Below are 21,459 nucleotides of genomic sequence, written 5' to 3' on the forward strand. Positions count from 1 at the left end.
GTTGGTTAAGCACCTCACTCTTGATTTCAGCTCAAGTCATGATGTGGTGAGTTCAAGCCCTGAGTCCGGCTCTGTGCTGAGCCTGCCTGGGTTCTCTGTCTCCCTCCCTCTGCCCCTCCTCTGCTTGCTCTTTATTTCTCTCCCTCTCTCCAAACATAAACATTTTTTTTTTTTTTAACTACAAAAGGGAGAAAATGGGTGGAAGGCAAAAATAGGAACAAAGTACAAGGGCAACAAACAGAAAACAATAACCAATGTGACAGATTATGAATCCAACTATATCAAGACTTACTTTGAATGTCAAAATGCACCAATCAAAAGAAAGATTGTCAGAGTGGATCAAAACCCAAGACTCAACAATATGTTGTTTACAAGAAACCCACTTTAAATATAAAGACATATCTGTACAGATTAAAAGTATATGGATGAATGAGGCACCTGGGTGTCTCAGTCGGTTAAGCATTTGACTTCAGCCCAGGCCATGATCTCACAGTTAGTGAGTTCGAGCCCCGCTCTCACTCTCACCACTAGTTATCAAACTCACACCCAACAAGAAGAGTAAAGGTGGATCCTGCAAGTCCAGTCCTCTTTACTATCCCATCAGTCGGAAGAAAGATTTCTTCCTCTACTCCCACCCTCAACAGCCCAGCCAATGAGAGGCAGTCATAGCTCAGATGATGAGAATCCATATTTATAACTCCCAGTTTACTCCGATGGACTTTTAGTTTATAACGTCTCCGCCCAACTCCCTTCCTCTGTAAAAGAGAGGTTTCCTTCTTTGTTCTCCAGACTTGCCTATGGCTTTGCCAAATCTTGCTTGTACCAGGTTACAATTCTCAGCTGGTCTCAAACCCATCTTTTGCTGGCAAAATAACTGGCACTTTTAAGGTTAACAAAAGAAATGGAACATATCTAAGAAATGAAGTATTATCTCAATAAAAGTGTTACTTGGTAGGTTGGAACACAGTCTGAACACTGATTATCCAGGCCAGAGAAATATCCCTTCTCCAACTCCCCATCATGCCCTGTCTAGGGTTTTTTTCTTTCTCGTCCCTCACCTTGCATATTGAAGGTCATAAAACAGTTGACATGTATTTGGCAATCAATATGAGTGGTTGCTGATTATTATTATGAAGTTAAAAAGAAAATCACAGACCCAAAATGGTGCACGTAGGCTGAGTCCCCAAACTGGGGCTTAATACCTAATCTAATTGCAATTTCAACCTCCTCCAGAAATGTAGACTTAACCAGTTAGGAATTTTCTGATCAGTGCTGATGTAGTAATCTGCTACATGGGCCCTCATCCATGCTCCAAGGAAGATGAAAGTCATCTGCATGCTGTCCCCCTAAGGAAAAGCAACCTTGCCTGAAAATCCTTTTGCTAATAACTTTCTGCCCCCAACCTCCTCCCTATAAAATCTTCCATTTTGTACAACTCCTCGGAGATCCCCTCTACTTGCTAGATGGGACGCAGCCTGTTGATGAGGTATTTAGTAAAGCCAATTAGATTTGCAAAATTACTTGTTGAATTTTATTTTTTAACAATAGTCTGGTGTGTCCCTTTGATGGTGTAGCCTTTGGGAATTTCCTGTGCTTCCCAGAGTCTGTAGTAACAGACCTCTATTTGGGACACTTGGCCTAGACTGCACTCAGAGGAAACCTGGGTATACGCTGTAAGAGTCAGCGACCCCACGCTGCATCACAGGAGTCCAGGAACTCCATTTCCCCGGGCAGGCTCACGTTGTCCCGCGGCGTCCATCCCGAAATCAGGAAGGACCTCATTCCCCACGACGGGGCGGGGAGCCGCCAGGGAACCACACGCTACCCAGAAGGCTCCGCGGCAGGCCATTGTGAGAGCCGAGCCAATGAAAACGCAGCATGGATTCCGGTAGCGGCGCCTGTGGGGCGGGACTTCCGGTGGCGTTCCCCTGGTGTTGCGCATCTTCGAGTACTTGGGCCGTTTGACTGGTGCAGGGTCTTGGGGGCGCTGGGTTCCTTCGAAGTGGATGCAGTGTTCCAGAGGAGGTGATGTTCCCGTCGCTGAGGCGGCTGCCAGTTGCCGGGTTGCCTGCCGCGTTCCGCCCCGCTCTTCCCACTGGTCGGAGGAGGAGGCCGCGCGCGTGAAGCCAGTGCAGGTGGGTGCTGCGACCCCGGGGCCCTCGGCCGCCCGCCCCCGCCCGGAGGGCCGAGGCCAGAATGGAGGAGCGCCCGGTTAGCTCCCCGCAGTCAGGCCCCCAGGGCGCGAGCAGAGGGCGTTCTTGTTCTGGTCCCGGTCCCGCCCGCCCGTAGGGGCTGCTGAGTCGGGACCCGGGGCCGAGGGGTGAGGGGGAGGTCGCTGGCAGGGACGGCGTGAGCCGTGAAATCCGTGAAGGGGCGGGGATGGGAGGGGCTGCGATTTGGTGACTTAAAGAAATACGTATTTGTTAAGGTGACCAAAATGTATTTCTGCTATATATCTGGTCTTAGTGCATAGTTCCTGGCTCATAGCTTCCAAAACTGTTGGAATTTCCTAAGTGTTGACAGTGGTAAAGTTGTGTTTTGTCCTACGAATGGGGTGAGTTTTGGAAGCACCTAAGCCGGTTGCCTGGAGAACCAACCTGGTGATTAGAGGGTTGTAACTTTAAGTCCCTCCCCTCCCCCCAACCTGACCTCACCCCGCCCCACCCGACCCGACCCGACCCTACCCTACCCTACCCGACCCTACCCGACCCTACCCGACCCTACCCTACTCCTTGGGAGAAGGGAGATGGGCTGGAGGTCGAACTAATAGCCAGTGGCCAGTGATTGAATGAGCCGTGGTTATATGATGCAGCCTCCAAAGTACCCTTAAAGGACAGGGTTCAGAGAGCTTCCGGGTTGGTAAGCACCTGGAGATTTGAGGAGAGTGGTGCACCTGGAGACTGCAAGGATACTCTGTGCCGTTTTCATACCTTGCCGTGTGCGTCTCTTCCATTTTGGCTGTTTCTGAGTTAATACCCTTTTGTAATAATTCGGTGATCTAGGAAGAAAAATGTTTCTCTGAGTTTTGTGAACCATTCTAGCAAATCAGTTAAACCTGAGGAGAAGGGGTCTTGGGAACCTCTGATTTATAACCAGTCAGTGGGAAGCACCAGTAACAGCCTGGGCTTGCAGCTGGCATCTGAAATGGCAGGGGGTTGAGGGTGGGGGTACCGTCCTGTAGGACTGAACCCTTAACCTGTGAATCTGATGCTAATTCCTGATACATAGTGTCAGACTTGAATTCTTGGACATCCTTCTGGCTTTTAAGAATTGATGTTGTGTGAGGAACCCCAGGGACCTCCCCCCAACTCCACACACACACACACACACACACACACACACACACACACTTGTTGGCATTGGTTCCAGGGACCTAATTTAGGGGCATATCCATATTTGAAGTTTAAAATTACTGAAAAGAGAATGGGAAACTAGCGAGGAGGACAACCCGGCAATAGACTCCAGGAGATTATATGGTGGGGGCTGGACCAGAGGAGCGGCAGTAGAGGAGAGATGTGGTAAGAATTTGGATAGATCAGGGGCGCCTGGATGGCGCAGTCGGTTAAGCGTCCGACTTCGGCCAGGTCACGATCTCGCGGTCTGTGGGTTCGAGCCCCGCGTCAGGCTCTGGGCTGATGGCTTGGAGCCTGGAGCCTGTTTCCGATTCTGTGTCTCCCTCTCTCTCTGCCCCTCCCCCGTTCATGCTCTGTCTCTCTCTGTCCCAAAAATAAATAAATTAAAAAAAAAAAAAAAGAATTTGGATAGATCAGGGACACCTGGGTGGCTCAGTTGGTTGAGCATTCGACGCATGGTTTCGGCTCAGGTTATGATCTCATGGTTCTGAGTTTGAGAACCACATGGACAGTGTGGAGCCTACTGGGATTGATTCTCTCTCCCCCTCTGTATTCTGTCTCTCTCAAAATAAATTAATTAATTAAAAAAAAAGAATTTGGGTGGATCATAAAGTTAGGGTCAACAGGATTTCCTGCTCCATCCAGCATGTCTGTGAATAAAAGGGAGTGAAAGACCATCCAGTTTTTATTTTTGCCTGGACATTTGAAAGAAAGGAGGTGGGGAAGTCAGTGCAGGGAGCAGGTTTCACAGAGATTTTGAGTTACATCTTAGACATGTGATTCTGAGAGGTCTCAAGATGGAGATGAGACTTCTCATGATAGGTGGGCTTGAAGGTTTAGAGGTGAGGGAAGAGGGCTGGAGATAAATGTTAAATGGTGGGGACCTCGGACTGGATCAGGTCAGAGCCTGGGGATCAGATTGAAGAAGGAGGGTTTTGAGGTTCTTTCAGATGGGTCCTGCGGTGGGGTAGGGAAGGCCTGGGACCCATGTGTATCGCTGATTGTCTTTCAGAGATGAGGTGAATTCTGGCCTGTGTGTGGAGAGAGGGAGGTCCAGAGGAGGTGAGGTGTTGGCAGGGTGACTGAGGTGTGAATTGGTGTGGCTCCTCCCCTGCAGGCTAAGCAGCCACTCAAGACCACTCCCTGTGGAACAAAGCCAGGGTCAGCCGAGCCCCAGACCAGGGCACTGCTGCCTCCCCTCCCCTCTGCTGTGCAGTCCAGGGCTCCCCACATACTGTCTTCCGAGATGATGGCACGAGGACTAGTAGTTTTCAGCGCTCCCCTTAACTTCAGAACGTATGAAACAGCTACTGATTTGAATACTAACAAAGCAGCATCCTTCCAAATACATAGGCATAGGCAGGCAACTAGAAATGAGCGCAGTGAATTACTTAAATTTATCCACACACTTAATAATTGGTGTAAGAGTTACTTTATTTTTAAACATTTGCTTATGATGTAAGTTTCATGCATCACATCCTCTTAAAAACTTACAAAGTGGGAAAAATACACTCCCAAACTTTTAAAGTCCTACCACTTCATTTGCACTGAAAACAGACAAAACCCTGGATGCTCTGGACTGTAAGCTGATACATAGTGTGCTACTGATGTGTGATATCAATATCACCCTGTGAGGGGGGAATAGTCTTATTCCGATTGTATGGGATAAGGACAAAGACCTCCCTGAGGGTCATTCTTTCTCCAGAGTCACATGGCTAGTAAGAGGCAGCAGTGAGCCCTGAGGAACTCGGTTGGGACCATCATACTGACATTGCTTTGCTGGAGGGCAGAGCAGTCCTGGTGGTTCAGCTCAACTTGTAGGACCTTAACCGTCGTTACCCATTTCTCATGGCTCCCCTCCTTCTGCACCTGCACCAATGGATGGGGGCGTGTGGACCCCAGTAAAGCTGTGCTTCTGGTTTCGTACGGGGCATCTTTGTGTTATGGTGGCAGTGCCATTGGGGATCCGTTAGGGGAAGAAGGGGCTAAATCTGTGTCTCAGGTGGGTGCCAGGCTGGTGGGGGTGGGGATCACAAACACGGGAGGAACTGCAGGGCTGTTGGGGGGGGTGTGCATGTGAGGTGGAGGGTCGTAAAGCCTTCTGAGGAGGCAGTGGACTTAAGACGGTTGTTGAGGTGCCCACAGTGAAGGTCAGACACCAGGGCGGGCGGGCCTGTTACCCCTCTGTGGCCTCGGCAAGCTTTTCTGGTTACCCTCACCTGGATTGTTTATTTGGGCTGGTAGATTAGTTGGATGGGGGAAATGGGATCGGCCAGATTCATTGCAAGTCTGGGGCTTTGAACGAGAGGTGGTGAGAGGTCAGGATCGCTTCTGAGATTGTGAGACCCTCACACAGGTCTCTGTGGCTAAGCTAAAGCAAGAAACAGTTGGGCGAGGATACTTTGGTGTTATGATAGAAGACTCCGGCAGACTAGGAGGCCGGCTGCGTTTGCACTGCCTGGGTTCCGTGTGCGGACTGGGCATGTTGGAGGGTCAAAGAAATGCCTACCGTGTGGTCCTGGGGGCTACGGTGGCATTGTCTTCCCTGTCCGAGGTCAGGTACCCCAGGCCTTCCTGTCCTCTTGCTCACGTACTTGGGGCCTGCCTATGCCAGCAACTTCAGGCACTGATCGTGTCATCACCACTTGTAGGGACCATTGGGTTTGTTTTAAGACTTTCCTCTGAAGGTCTCATAAACTTAGAAGGTGGGATGTTGATGTGGTGTGGGTCACTCTGGGTGGATGTCCGGTACTCTCTTTCTCTGTCTTTTCCCCTGGACATGCCTCTTCCAGGCCCCGGTGGTTGCTCGCACTAAGCAATAGTAGAGCCCCAGGCACCTGACAGAGGAACGTTACTTCCGCAACATCAAGAGATGCTCAAAAAAATGTGGCCCTCACACGGAGCATCTGTTCTGTGTCCATCACTGTATGATGCCTGGGGCAGTGGCCGCCTTATTTATACCTTTTCTTTCCCACTAACATTTCAGTTCTTTCGGCTCTCATCCTTTCCCTTCCGCTGCTTCCTTGGAGGACTAACGTTTCAGATGGTGTGAAGTCTGCACATATCCTTAAATGGTCCTTGAACACGAGCTACTGTAATGCAATCTTTCTTTTAATTTACATCCAAGTTAGTTAGCATATAGTGCAACAGTGATTTCAGGAGTAGATTCCTTAATGGCCCTGACCCATTTAGCCCATCCCCCCTCCAGCAACCCTCTGTTCTCCATATTTAAGAGTCTCTTCTCTTTTGTCCCCCTCCCTCTTTTTATATTATTTTTGCTTATGTTCATCCGTTTTGTCTCTTATGCTATTGGTCTTTCTCTGACTAATTTCGCTTAGCATAATACCCTCCAGTTCTTCCCATGTAGTTGCAAATGGCAAGTTTCATTCCTTTTGATTGCCAAATAATACTCCATTGTATGTATGTGTGTGTGTGTGTGTGTGTGTGTGTGTGTGTACACCACATCTACATTATCCATTCATCCATTGATGAACAGGGCTCTTTCCATACTTTGGCTATTGTTGATAGTGCTGCTGTCAACATTGGGATTCATGTGTCCCTTCGAAACAGCACACCTATATCCTGTGGATAAATGCCTAGTAGTGCAATTGATGGGCCGTAGGGTAGTTCTATTTTTAATTTTTTGAGGAGCCTCCATACTGTTTTCCAGAGTGGCTGCACCAGTTTGCATTCCCACCAGTAGTGCAAAAGGGACTTTCTCTCTCTGCATCCTCGCCAACATCTGTCATTGCCTGAGTTGTTAATGTTAGCCATTCTGACAGATGTGAGGTGGTATCTCATGGTGGTTTTGCTTTGTATTTCCCTGATGATGAGTGATGTTGAGCATTTTTTTCATGTGTCGGTTGGCCATCTGGATGTCTTTTTTGGAGAAGTGTCTAGTCATGTCTTTTGCCCATTTCTTCCCTGGGTTATTTGTTTTTTGGGTGTTGAGTTTGATAAGTTCTTTATAAATTTTGGATACTAACCCTTTATCTGATAGGTGTTTTGCAAATATCTTCTCCCCTTCCGTAGGCTGTGTTTTAGTTTTGCTGATTGTTTCCTTCACTGTGCAGAAGCTTTTTATTTTGATGAGGTCCCAAGAGTTCATTTTTGCTTTGGTTTCCCTTGCCTCTGGAGACATATTGAGTAAGAAATTGCCATGGCCGAGGTCAAAGAGGTTGTTGCCTGTTTTCTCCTCGAGGATTTTGATGGCTTCCTGTCTGCATTTAGGTCTTTCATCTATTTTGAGTTTATTTTTGTGTATGGTATAGGAGAGTGGTCCAGGTTCATTTTTCTTCCTGTTTTCCCAGCTGTCCTGTTTTCCCAGCTCCATTTGCTGATGAGACTGTCTTCTCTATTCCATTGGATATTCTTTCCTGCTTTGTCAATCTTGATGATTACAGCTTTGTAATTCATCTTGAAGTCTGGAATTGTGATGCCTTCAGCTTTGGTTTTCTTTTTCAACATTTCTTTGGCTATTCGGGGTCTTTTCTGGTTCCATACAAATTTTAGGATTGTTTGTTCTAGCTCTGTGAAGAATGCTGGTGTTATTTTGATAGGGATTGCATTGAATATATAGATTGCTTTGGGTAGTATTGGCATTTAAAAAATATTTGTTCTTCCAGTCCATGAGTATGGAATCTTTTTCCATTTCTTTGTGTCTTCTTCAATTTCTTTCTATAGTTTCCAGTGTGCAAGCACACATTTCTGGGTCTGGACTCAGTCTTCTACCCAGTGCTCACCAGTCACTAGCAGCCATGGCCTTGTTGAAAGTCATTTGCAGAGGACACTTGGGGAGCCCACCTCTCCTCCCTGCCCTCACCCCTTTCTCATTTCCTTGCCCAGAGTCCCATTGTGGGCGCTGGCCAGGCTGAGCTCTGCACAGAAGGCCTTCCTCTCACCGTCTCGAGTCCCCCAGACTTGTCAGCAGTCCCCTGGCCTTATCCGTGGGTGTGTCTGACAGGCATTCCGGACAAGGCTGCCTATGCTTGACCAGCATTTCTCTGCCTACAGGTTGCTGGCATGGAGCCCAGGATGAGGAGGCCCCTTCAGAGCAAGGTGTCTATAGGAGCGTCATGGGTCAGGACTCCAAAGCCAGGTCCGTCGGTCCACGAGGCCCAGCCCTGTGAGATGTGTGTCCTGCTCTGGAGAGACACTTTGCACTCGGCTGAGCAGGGTGGAACCTACCCTGAGCATGGCCTGTACGCTCGTGGGGCAGACCTACACCTGCATCAGACAAAGCAGAATGGAGAGAAGCTTGGCATAAAGGACGAGCAGAGCCCTTCATTTGTTAGGGGCCACACAGTTCATCTGACCTTGGCCCGGAGGGAGGGTAGGAAGGACTTCGCAGTCTTTCTCCTGCCTCCGGCCACGCAGTGGCTAGCCACACGGGGACACTGATGCAGGGAGGCCTTTGAAAGTGGACAGAATGGGTGTCTGTGCACTAAGCATGGGAAGCCTCAGCCACAGCACATACTGTGGAGCAGCCATAAGTCCACCCTGGATGAGACCAAGGAGACCGGTGAGTGAAGGTAGGATGCTTTGTAGGCGCAACTCCAACTTTCAAACACAGATTTCTTCGACACCTTGCTTTCAATTCCTTTTGCACCTACCCCAAAAAAGTAGAATCGTTGATTCATGTGGTATTATGGTCATGTTTTGAGCAATTGTTTTCCATAATACTGATGCCATTTTATGTTCCTGTGCACCTGCCCCACCGTGTGTGAAGTTTCTAGTTTCTCTTCATCCTTTGCAACATCTAGATTTTTTTAAATATATATATAATAGCTATTCTAAGGATATATTTTGTAGTTTTAGTTTTCATTTCTCTAATGATTAATGTGTGGGTGTTGCGCATATTTATTTTGGAGAAATATCTATTCAAGTCCTTTGCTCATGTTTTAATTGGATAATGTATTTTCTTTGTTATTGAATTATGAGTTTTTTATACAAGTCCTTTGTATATTCTGGATATTAATCCCCTATCAGATTTGCAAATATTTTCTCCCCTTCCCCCATTCCGCATGTTGCATTTTCACTCATATGTGCATTTCCCGTATGTTGATTGTTTTCTTTGGTGCACAGGAATTTTAAATTTTGATATAGTCCACTTTGTCAATTTTTATCTTTCATTGTATGTGTGCTATATGTCTAGGAAATCATTGTCAAGTCCAGTGTGAGAAAGCTTTCTTCCCTTCTAAGTTACATGGTTTGAGAACCATGTGTAAGTCTTTAATCCATGTTGAGTTCATTTTTGTATAACACTATAATGTACCCCCAGTTTTCACATGTGGTATGTCCAGTTTTCCCTGCGCCTTTTCAAATGACTGGACTTTCCCTATTGAAGTCCTTTACAGCCGTGTCCAAATCATTTGACCATCTGTGAGAATTTATTTCTATGCTCTGAATTCTATTTCATAGGTGTATGTGTATCACTGTCTCATACCAGAATCACAGTGTTTTGATATATACTTTTATAAAATACTGTCTTAATTCCACTTTGAAGCCTGGCATGAAGCCAGTCAGCTCCCCTTTTGGAGTATCTGATTAATTCCACATCCCCAAATACTCCCCATATCAGGCTCTCACCCATACCAGTCCTGATGGCCTGAACACCTAAGAACCAGGTACCAGACAGCTAAGGATGCCCCTGTGCCCTGGAGTCTAAGAAATTATTCAGCCCACCCAGATCCTGGGACACCTACCTTGCTATGCACACACTGCCCCTTCCAGCTCCAGCTTGCTGTCACGCTGCCCCTCACTAAGCCCCTGTTGGGTTCTGTCTGACCTTCTCTTGTTCCCAGCTGTGAGTTACAAAGAGCTTTGCCTTTTATCTATGTGAGTGGTATTTGTTCTCACCTGCCATCATCATCCTCAACAACACAAAAAAAATTTTAAAGACCTTTCAGTCTTACACAACATCTACACACCCAGAAGAGTACTGTGTGTGTGGTGAATGTTGTAAAGTTTTCAGCCAGTAGCCTGTCTTCATTGTGCACCAGGAAGTTCACAATGTCAGCATCGTGAGAGGCTAGAAGTCAGCCAGAATTGCACCTCCCGGGCTAAATATGTGGGTTGGTTTCATGAACTCTTCCACTTTCAGAGCTGCTTGGGGTGGCACTGCCCCTCTCTATCCGAGAAGCCATCCCTCTTCTACCAGGTGTCAGGGAGCCCAGCAGATTGCTGTGCTCTCTTCATCTGGAGTAGTCACCAGGGTTGGTGAGGCCTCATTCCTTACACCTTACCTCCTATCAGTTTGGGTGGGGACATCACCCAACTTTGGACAAGGGGACTTGAGCTGGCTTCACCTCCCAGCTCACAGAGGTTTCCCAACGTTTCCCTTCTTTGGGGGCATTGTCTCTGACTGTCTCATGAGACTTGTAATGGATTTTTCTAGCCATTAGGTTACCCAACACAGGAACTCCCTGGTCACCCCACTGGCTTTTGTGATAATAAAAGTCTTACTCTTTTTTTTTTTTTTTAATGTTTATTTACTCTTGAGAGAGAGAAAGAGCATGAGGGAGGGAGGGGCAGAGAGAGAGGGAGACACAGAATCCAAAGCAGGCTCCAGGCTCTGAGCTACACCACAAGATCATGACCTGAGCCAAAGTCAGACACTTAACCAACTGAGCCAACCAGGTGCCCCTAAAAGTATTCTTTAAACTATATTTACTGTATTCGCTGTGGGTGAGAACAGAATTGGACTCGGATGGAATGAAAGAATGAACGGGTTTTGGGGGGCCTCTCTTTTGTGTGCTTCAGAGGAAATAGGATAAAGAACAACTCTCCAGATTTGGCTCAATTTGCATTGCTACATGATGCATCCCTGGAAAGTTTATAGGACTTCTGTACTCGGGGTGCAAAGAATATCTGTAGTTATCCAGTCTGCTAGTCTACTCGAGGGTGGGGTAGGGCAGTCTCCCTGGCAGTCCTTGCATTCAGCAGCAGCATGAGTTGGGTCATTTGTACTCAGAGGCTGTCCCATATTCCAGGCATTGCTGAGGAATATAGCTCCTCAGTCTCCCCTGACTTACCGGCACTTACGGGGTATTTGTTATGATGTACAGATACCTCAAGTGCAAAGCTATGTCTTCACAGCTTCATTGAAGCTGGTATTTCTCAGTGATTTTTAAATACGATAAAAAGAAGTCCCGATTTAGTCATAACCTCCGATTTCCTTTGTAAGCCTGTGCTCACCTTAATTCCCTCACTTCTCAGACTTCAGTGAGCTCTAACCTCGTGCAGATGGCCAAGAGCTATTTTGGCCACGGGTGAATATTCAGTAGTTTCATTTCTTCTGGGATAATCTCAAGTGCCCATGCATTGTCACTGCAGTCGCACGTGGAATTATATTTACTTCCCAGCAAGGAAAAAAATCACAAAATCCAATCCTGCCGCTTCTCTGTCTCCGTGTTCAGAAGCCCGCTGTCCCAATGTGGTAAGTCGCTCCCACTTTTGAGATCGGGTGTTAAATTCTAAAAAAGAATGGAATGCATGGAGTTAAGAGTTGGACATCACTAGCCCTTTTTTCTAACAGTGAAACTCCTACAATTGATTCTAAAGTTTCAGTCTAACATGAAAAGCAGTAAGATGGTATTTTAGATCCCAGCTCTGGGTGGACGTACTTTATGTCTGAGTGACAATTGGGTTTGCACTTTGGGGACATCTAAAATAATTTCTGTGATCAGCAGACACTCCACGAAAATCTGGGTGTGACCGCCTCCAAGAAGCCGGAGCCCCACTCAGAACGTTCAGACACCCCTTCCCAGCACCCCTCATGGTGCGGGACAGCTGCCGGAGGTCAGGATGGAGACCCAGGCGGAGGCTGGCGTCTCCATCAGGACTACGTTACCCAGAAGGCAGTGCGCCACACTGGGCCAGTGAGGGCTCAAGGAGCGAGGCACTTCCGCCCAGCGGACGGCATGTAGGCGGGCCTTCCGGCGTTGGCCTCCAGCGACATCTTGTAAATTTGGTTCTGTCCAGCGCTCGGAAGCTGAGGTTGCTGGGACTGCCCAAGGTAACGGAGCGGGGACGCGCAGGGCCGGCTGCTCGGAGACTCAGCGTGGCTGTCGTGCGGGCTGAGCACTGCGGTGCCACGGTCGCCGTGGCGGTTCCCATCCAGGTAAATGCTGCGTTTCTCTGGGCCCTCACCCCCTCAGCTCTTCTTATTCATTGAAATTTCATATTTTTGTTCTTACGAGGGTCCTGTTTACCTTGGTCTTCCGAATTCTGGAATGTCGCCTGCCCGAGGAGAGTGGCACAGAATGCGTGTGCAGCTGAATAGCCGGCTGTAAGATTAGTGCTAACCTGCACACGGCCAGGAGCTTATTGCTTGTACTCATTGCTGTTAACCTCTTACCTTTGGGTTTCTTCCCGAGTAGCACGAGCGTCGCGGTGCAGCTGCGCTCGCCAAAGCCTGATCCGTTCCAGGGAGAGGGAAGCTGGCAAGGGCTGTTCTAAACATTAGCCCGCTGGGGCAAATGGAGTGGCTGCTCGTGGGCCGGGCTGGGGCTGAGGGTGGTAGCTCTGGTCGCGGCCACCGTCTTCCTGCGAGCTGGAGGACAAGGTGAGCGAGGGTGTGAGCGCGCCCCCTGCCGGCCGACCGCTCCGTTCTCGCGTTCCCACTGGCCGGGGAAGAGCTGGTGTCTAGACAGCACCCCAGCACCCAGCTCCGCGGTTCTTCCGCGGCCACCATGGCCTTCTCCAAGGTTAAGCTGTTGTCCGATGTCTCAAGCAAGCACCCTTTATTTTCCGAGAGCTTCAGCACCTCTGTGGGAAGTCCTCAGCATCGTAGTTTAGATGAAAGATTGATGGGTTACTGCAGTCACAGCACTGTACAGCTGTTCATTTTTCTGCGTAGTATTCTGGGATATGAGTATATAAACAAAATGTTTTTATATGTTTCTGCCCGTGGTTTTCTGCATTTATAAACACTGGTACTGTAGCCACATGTTTTGGGCTATACAAGCATACAGTTGTCTAGCATTCTGTATTAAAGATAGCCCACTTTCCACAAGTAGTCGTAGGTTTAAATTTATGATTCCAGGGGCACCTGGGTGGCTCAGTTGGTTGTGCATCTGACTTCGGCACAGGTCATGATCTCCCGGTTTCTGAGTTTGAGCCCCACATCGGGCTCTGTGCTGATAGCTGGGAGCCTGCTTCAGATTCTGTGTCTCCCTCCCTCTAAAATGAATGTAAAAAAAATTTTTTTTCATTTATGATGCCAGATTGGTTTTCAAAATGTTACCAATCTACATACATACAATAGTTTACAATATTTAGCTAATTTCTATAGTGTTAGTAGCAGTGGGCAACGTCAGGCTTGTGATGTCAGCCTTACTGAGTTGGTTTTTTGGTTTTTTTTAAACATTTATTTATTTTTGAGACAGAGACAGAGCACGATGGGGGAGGGGCAGAGAGAGAGGGGGACACAGAATCTGAGGCAGGCTCTGAGCTGTCAGCCACAGTCTGACCAGGCACCCCACACCTTACTGAGTTTTGCTTTATTTTTGTTCATTACTGTTAACTTTACATTTGCATTTTTAAAAAGCGCTTACTGGAATTCTCATTTACATACACAAGATTCTTTAATTCACTAAGTATTAAAATTTTAAATAATTTAACGATTACGGAGGGTTCACGAATTTGTGTAATTTTTGCTCAACTGTGTAACTGGTCATTTCAGTTTTTATGAAAAAATGTAACAGGAGCCCCCAGGAGCCCTTTGTTTCAATGTAGTGGGATTCTTTATTGTGATACTTTGGTTTGAGAAATCTGTTCTTCTGTTAACTTGTAAGAGACATAATTTTTTGTCTTCTAAATTAAGCCTATCCAGTTGAAATTACGTCATTTTTTAAAAAGATTATTAGGCTCCATACCCAACTTGGGGCTTGAACTCAAAGAGTCACGCGTTACCAACTGAGCCAGCCAGGTGTCCCTGTGTGCCTCGTTTGAAGTAGAGGTGTAAATTTTTATGTTGCCACACAATTTATAAGCTGCTACTATTTTAATGCTCTGTAGCACCACTAAAGCATCCAGATCCATGCACACATGCATGACCCACTTCATGATCTCTGTAGTTTTTCCAACCTAAATCCTATGACAATCGTTTTCTTACTAGAACAGCTTTATAATGTGCTAATCTTTTGGAACAATTACTCTTGTATGTTAAAGTGATGTTTAACGTTTATTCTTATTTACAACAATCTTGTCACTTAAAAAAATTTTTTTTTTGAGAGAGAGTGAGAGCTCAGGATGGCAGAGAGGGACACAAAGGATCCGAAGGAGGCTGTCGGCACAGAGCCTGACAGTAGGGCTCTAGCTCACGAACTGCGAGATCATGATCTGAGCCAAAGTTGGATGCTTAACCAGCTGAGTCACCCAGGCGCCCCAGCCTTGTCACTTTTTAGAAATAGCTTCTCACGTTCTAAAATACTTGGGAGTTTTATGTTTGCAGCTATGACTTGGTCTGCTCTCAGGAAAACTCAAGGATTTTAGCAAAACTGTGTAGTCCTTTTGTATTTGCAGTAACACCAAGCGTGTGTTTATAACATGCGTAATATCAAGGTTATAACATGCGTAATATCAAGGTTTTGGCTTTGCTCTGAATCTTTTAGTACTATTGGGTTTGCAGTTGTAATGAAATCTAGGGGTGTTGTCTTTTCTCCACATTTTCTTTCTTTTTCTTAGATGCACGTTGTCCAGATTTATTCTTCCCTCATCATTGATCTCACCCTTTATGGGGCATCTGGGTGGCTCCGTCAGTTATGCGTCCGACTTGGGCTCAGATCATGATCTCGCGGTTCATGAGTTCAACCCCCGTGTCAGGCTCTGTGCTGACAACTCAGAACCTGGAGCCTGCATCGGATTCTGTGTCTCTTTCCCTGTCTGTTCCTCCCCTACCCATGCTCTGTCTCCTTCAAAAATAAACATTAGGGGAAAAAAATTTAGTGTTACTCTTTAAGTATATAGTCATTTCTTTTGTTTGTAGTTTTTGAGATTCTGTCTCATGATGTAGTTTTCTTAAATTGTGATTTATATTTGTTAAAATTAATATAAAATTATTGTGCTTAAACCAACATTTTCATTTTCTGATCTTATTTTGTGCCCCATTACTAATTTTACATTAACATTACATAAAACTTTTAGAGGATACATGCCCACAAGGTTTGTGGTTTTTTGATTGGCTATCCTCCTGTATCATCCTCTGCTAGTATTGCAAGAGAAAATGATAGGATGTTTCAAGTAAGATACTCTGCTAAAGTAGGCAGGAATTAGTCATTGTAAGGATAAAAAGTAATGTTTCAGCGTCAGCAGTTTTATAGAATGGGGATGGAACAGAAACTAGGCCTTCGCTTCTTTCCTTTCTCTTAAGTTGAAACGGTCAGAAATGCAGTTACCCCAACCTGCTGGAGGCCGAACACCCTTACTGGGCTCCCAGCACCAATTCCTTTATCAGAGCTTCATTTTGGACACACAATCACGTAGGCGGTGGTTTGATATGTTACCTTACCCAGTGGAGAGAATATATCTGCACCATTTCTTTCTGAACATTTATGGAAAAACTGGAAAAGGAAGTGTAAAGAGTCACATCCGTGACCAGCTATTAGGGCTAAACTAAACCACAAGATACAGTGAGAGAAGAGTGTATTTTGGGCACAGGAAGAAGCAGAATACGAAGGAATAAAAATGGAATGGTCGGAAACACACTGAGACACGGACATAATTTATCCCTTATTCTTCCTGCTCGCTGGCCTGAGGGCAGCTACTCCAACACAACACGACCCCATCAGCCTTTTCACTCCTTTCTTCCCTCTCCTGGAAAGTCAAGATGCACGTGCTTTGGGCACAACTGAACACTCTCTGCCTTCTTTTATAAAGGCTGGATTTTCCCCCTTTGGCTTTCCTCTGTACCGAAAAATACTGTGTTTCACTTTTCTGTCTCTACCCGCGATGGGACTTAAACTAACGTGGCCCTGCTCTTCCTGCAGGTTCTGCTTTCAGCAGAAGCACTTATGGACCCTGCACTGGTGAGTGTCAGGTGTCCTGGAACTCCTGCTGCCACCCTTCCTGCCCTTGGTGTCTAGAGCCTCTAGCTAAGCCCTCAGTCCAGGTCAGAGGTTATATGCAGAGGGATCCCCACTTGTGGCAAGTCATGGGGTGAGTGTGAAAGGGTGTCTTAGGTTTAGGAATTGGTGTGTACAGAGCCATGGCTTTGGAGGAGAGACAGAGATGAGAGTGGGTGGGGAATGTTCTAGGTCCGCTAGGACTGTTATGTCTGGTGAGAACAGAGGACAAGGAGGCTAGAGTCAGGCCTGGGGTGTAGGCTGAGCTGGGGTTCTGTTCTGAGAGTGAGTGTGATGGCCACACAGTTCTGGAGTAGAGGAGAAAACGAGCTGGCTCAGGTCTTCAGAAGCTGCCCCTGGCTAGAGTGCACTCCACAGTGGGGGAGAGGGAGACAAGGAGATCACGAACAAAGCTCGTGTAGTACAGTGTTCTAGATCGGTCAGTACTGGTTGTAGCTGGGCCAAATAGCTGGTAGATGCAGAGGTAGGAGAAGGATTTGGCTTTACGTAGGGCTGACCAGGGGCACCTGGGTGGCTCGAGTTGGTTAAGCATCCGACTTTGGCTGTGTCGTGATCTCACAGGTTGTGGGTTTAAGCCTTGTGTCACGCCCTGTGCTAACAGCTCAGAGCCTGGAGTCTGCTTTGGGTTCTGTGTCTCCCTCTCTCTCTGCCCCTCCTGCACTTGCATGCACTGTCTCTGTCTCTCTCTCTCTCTCAAAAATAAATAAACATTAAAAAAAGTTAGGGCTGATCAGATTCTCTTTTTAAAAATATATTTATTTATTTTAAGAGAGAGAACACAAGCTGGCCCTTCACACCCACTGGGGGGTCCAACGCGAGGCTTGAACCCACAAACTGCAACGCAAGATCATGACCTGAGCAGATTTTCTGATGTGGAGGGGTCACAGATGACTCCATGGTTTTTTGTAGGAGTAACTTTTGTAAGAATATGAGGAATTCTCTTTTGGCCATGTTGATTCTCAAATGTTTCAGAGACTTCCAAGTATAGGTGACCACTGGAGAGCTGGTCCCCCACTTCTCAGGACATCCACACCAAGGCTGAACTCTGGATCTGATATGGTGGGGGCACGTTCCGGTCATAGTGGCGTTGCCCTTGGGGGACAAGGGAGGAGAGCTGTGGACAGTGCATAGACAAGACAGCATAACAGTTGTTACCAGGAATGTAGAAGGAGGTATGGGGAGGGGAAAGTCCAACAGGTAGCCGGATTTTCATGGGAGTGGATATGAGATCAGAGCAATAATGGGGGTGAGTTGGTAGAGTAGACTGGTACTTGCTCACCTGTGTATGCACCCCTCCCACCAGGCTCTTGTGGTGGCTCTTGACTCAGAAGGTCATCAGATGAACTTACAGGACCTCCCAGGACCTAAATGACTGGCGAAGAGACACAACATACCTATAGAAGCAGAATGTTACCAAGGGTATTTAGATCTGCATGTGATCTAAACCAGCAGCAAGGTCAAGTGGGGAAGGCCCTTCCCTTGGAGGTTAGGATCTATGATCACACTTGCCCAGCACTTCTTCAGCATCACACACAGACACAAGTCAATGGTGGGGACCAGCTGTGTGAGTAGGAGCTTGAGAGAGAATGCTAGGCCCCAGCTGCTTACATCTGGGAGGCAGGATGCTGGGGACTCAGATGTCTTGCAGGAAAGGGACGGGAGTCCTGCATCTCAGTGTGGGGGAGGGGGAGCGGGGGTCAGGAGCAGGGAGTGAGTGAATCTGGAGGTTGGGTTTCGGGGCAGTTACCAGGTCCTGCCGGGAGAGGCTGCTTATGGATGCAACCGTCCCCATCGTCACAGGGCTCCATGACCTTTGAGGACGTGGCCGTCTACTTTTCCCAGGAGGAGTGGAGGCTTCTTGACGAGGCTCAGCGACGCCTGTACCGGGACGTGATGCTGGAGGTCTTTGCACTTGTTGTGTCATTGGGTAAGGCCCTCCCCCCAACCCCCACATCCTGGGCTGGCTCCTGGCTTTCCTCTTCATCCTGGGCACAGAGGCTGGGGCGTGGCGATACCTCACAAGCAGCCCCAACACCAGCTGTTCAGAGGGGCCTTCGGTCAAGGTTTCTGGGACATTTTTGTTTCCTGAGGTGGTTTGGGGGCTGGTTGCCTTGGGCCTGCACTGACCACTTAGCTGTCCCGAGTTTGCCTTAAGGACTTGCATCTTCTAGGTCCCCTGTTATCCAGCTGGAGCTGGGAGGACACGGGGTACATGACCAAGTGGGTACGCCTCCAAGTGGGGGACACTTGCGCGTGGAAGTTGGCGACAGGGAGAGGATGTGAAATGGCTGGGGATCCTGACAGGAACATGTCCCGGGCTCACAACACTGCTCTGAGGCCAAGGTCAGAGGCTCTCGTGTCTTCCCTGCCCTTCCTTGACACTCTGCCCCCTTCCCTCACCTGTCTTCTACCCTTCATTGGGATCGCCCCCAGATCACTGCTCCTTCTGCTGTGCTCGCCACCCCCGGCCTACGCTTGACCCACCACGCGGTCTGTCTGTGCCCGTATCCTTAAAATAATACTTGAACGCCAGTCACCGAGGCCCTGGTGAAAACACACTCCCCCCAGAAGTGAGTTGTGGACCCAGCCTCTCCTCCCTGCACCACACACCGTCCCCGTCCCCGTGTCTTCACCTGCTGAGTCCCCTCTGCCGTGTGAAGCACAGAACTGCCTCCTCCTGCTGCCGGAGCTGCTCAGCATTTCTTCTCTGCTTTCAGGCTGCTGGCACGGAGCAGGGGCTGAGGAGTCACCTTCCGAGCAGAGCGTCCCCGTAGGAGTGTCACAGGTCAGCAGCGCCAAGGCAGCTCTGTCCCCCCACGAGGTGCACAGCCCCGACTCCAAAGGGGATTTGCATCCAGCCGAGAGCCCGGGAGCGAGCCCTGGACAGAAAGCGTGTGGGACGGGGGGGAAGCCTGAGGAGCACCAGAAGTGGCACAGTAGAGAAAGACGCCCACGAAGGAACACGAAGAGCCATGCCAACCACCCCCCACCGCAGAAGCCCGTCCCTGCTGGCCCAGGCCTTCTCCCCCGGCTCGCTCACGGTCGGGGGACACCCACTGAGGACACCGGCTGTGCAGAGCCCTTTCACCACGGGCAGAGGCGCTACAAGTGCGGTGACTGCGGGAAAGCCTTCTGCCGGAAATACAGACTCACCCAGCATCGGAGAGTCCACACGGGAGAAAGGCCGTATGAGTGCAGCGAGTGTGGGAAAACCTTCAGCTACAAACACATACTCGTCCAGCACCGGAGAGTCCACACTGGAGAGAGGCCTTACGAGTGCGGCGCGTGTGGGAAAGCCTTCGGTAACAAACCCACACTCGTTCGGCACCAGCGAATTCACACTGGAGAGAGGCCTTATGAATGCGGCGAGTGCGGGAAATTCTTTAGCCAAAGCTCCAGCCTTAGTGAACATCAGAGGATTCACACTGGGGCACGGCCTTATAAATGTGGTGAGTGTGGAAAGTTCTTCACCTCCAACTCCAACCTGATTAAACACCGGAGAGTCCACACCGGAACAAGGCCTTATGAGTGCAGCCAGTGTGGGAAATTCTTTAACCAGAGCCCCAGCCTCATTAAACACCAGAGAATTCACACTGGCGAAAAGCCTTATGAATGTAGCGAATGTGGGAAACTCTTCAGCCAAAGCTCCACCCTCATTAAGCACCAGAGAGTTCACACCGGGGCAAGGCCTTACAAGTGCAACGAATGCGGGAAACTTTTTAGCCAGAGCTTTGGCCTCACTCAACACCACAGAGTCCACACAGGAGAAAAGCCCTACGAGTGCCGTGCGTGTGGGGCATCCTTTAGCCACAGCACACAACTTACTCAGCACCGGAAAGTTCACACCACAGAGAGCCCTCCCCAGTGCAGGAGCTGTGGAGAGGTCTTCCGCCACTGGTCGGCTCTCATCGACCACCGGAAACTCCACAGCCCCGCTCAGCCTCATGAGTGCACTGAATGTGGGAAAGCCTTCAGCCGCAGGTCTAACCTCCTGCGACACCAGAAAGTTCACAGGGGAGGAGGGCCTTAGAATGAGCGGGGGCTGCACCATGTCGAGAGCCCATCCTCACCACAGTCTGAGCCCATGGGGCATAGGGGGCTAGGCTGTACTTTCTAACCTGTCCAGAACCCTCGTGTTGGCCAGTGCAGGTTTCTCCCACGTGTGTCCCAAACACTGTATGCCTCAGTGCGGATGGTTTCATGGCACAGGGTAGCTATCACTCTAGAGTTTTGGGCACAAGGCCTCCTACGATAGAATGAAGGGCAGTCCCAATTTTTTGGGACTAATCTTGTGTCCCAGATGTACTGGTTTGTGGTTGAGTCTGGAGGTTTCCCTGAGAGGAACCGTGTGGGTTTTTGTTTTTTTAATGTTTATTTCTGAGAGAGACAGGGCATGAGTGGGGGAGGGGCAGAGAGAGGGAGACACAGGATCTGAGCTGTCAGCACAGAGCCCCATGTGGGCCTCAAACCCATGGATCATGACCTGAAGTCAGACGCTTACCCACCTGAGCCCCCTGGCGCCCCAAGGATCAGCTTCTCTTTCTCACATAGGATGTGACAGTGCCCCAGCGCTGTTGAGAAGTAGTGCTCTCGCAATACAGAGCCCTGTGCCATCACATCTGCTGGGCTGGTATCATGGATTCCAGGCACCAGGTAGGAGCCATCTGTGCGGTACAGACACACTTAGCAAAATGGTGGGGGGACTTGGAAAGTGGAGGGGCTGCGATGCCTACACCAATGCCCTGGGGGCTACAGCCAATTTCAGGTAAGGGCCTTGTGGACGACATTCTGAGGCCCTATAGACCTGACAGCGCTCCTGTGGCCGGGGTTCTATTGCACTACAGTTAAAGAAGGTGTTGGGGGCGGGGGGGTTGAAAACCAAACTCCTGGGAATGCAGACATGAAGGCAGCAGGCATGTGATCTTCCTGACCCACGGAGCGTGGCTTGTAAACTCCGGTGCGGTTGCTGGCCGGTGGGACGCAGGGCTGTGTCCTGGGGGGGAGATTTCAATTTTCCAAGG

At 48.7% G+C, this 21,459-nt stretch overlaps 1 protein-coding gene and 1 long non-coding RNA gene across 11 annotated transcripts; one reads left to right on the forward strand and one right to left on the reverse strand.

The window, feature by feature from the left end:
* The first annotated feature begins 2,058 nt into the window (after positions 1–2,058).
* On the forward strand, positions 2,059–21,001 carry LOC109259347 (zinc finger protein 416-like). Of its 10 annotated transcripts, none has more exons than XM_019436908.2 (6): positions 2,059–2,135; positions 8,367–8,884; positions 12,044–12,474; positions 16,343–16,381; positions 18,239–18,365; positions 19,156–21,001. In XM_019436908.2, the coding sequence occupies exons 2-6, from the start codon at positions 8,782–8,784 to the stop codon at positions 20,466–20,468; spliced, it is 2,013 nt and encodes a 670-aa protein (XP_019292453.2). In that variant the 5' UTR covers positions 2,059–2,135; positions 8,367–8,781; the 3' UTR covers positions 20,469–21,001. The 10 variants fall into 10 exon arrangements, with proteins under 10 accessions (XP_019292453.2, XP_019292458.2, XP_019292457.2 ...); XM_019436913.2 differs by having other exon boundaries at positions 8,367–8,874; XM_019436912.2 differs by lacking the exon at positions 16,343–16,381.
* Positions 11,631–12,803, reverse strand: LOC128778070 (uncharacterized). The gene is made up of 2 exons (XR_008423457.1): positions 12,712–12,803; positions 11,631–11,827 (listed from the first exon to the last, which is right to left on the reverse strand). It is a non-coding gene; the product is annotated as an uncharacterized LOC128778070 (long non-coding RNA).
* Positions 21,002–21,459: the final 458 nt, after the last annotated feature.

Source organism: Panthera pardus, unplaced genomic scaffold (assembly GCF_024362965.1).
Source record: "Panthera pardus isolate Hobbes unplaced genomic scaffold, ASM2436296v1 HiC_scaffold_18, whole genome shotgun sequence".
Lineage (NCBI taxonomy): Eukaryota > Metazoa > Chordata > Mammalia > Carnivora > Felidae > Panthera > Panthera pardus.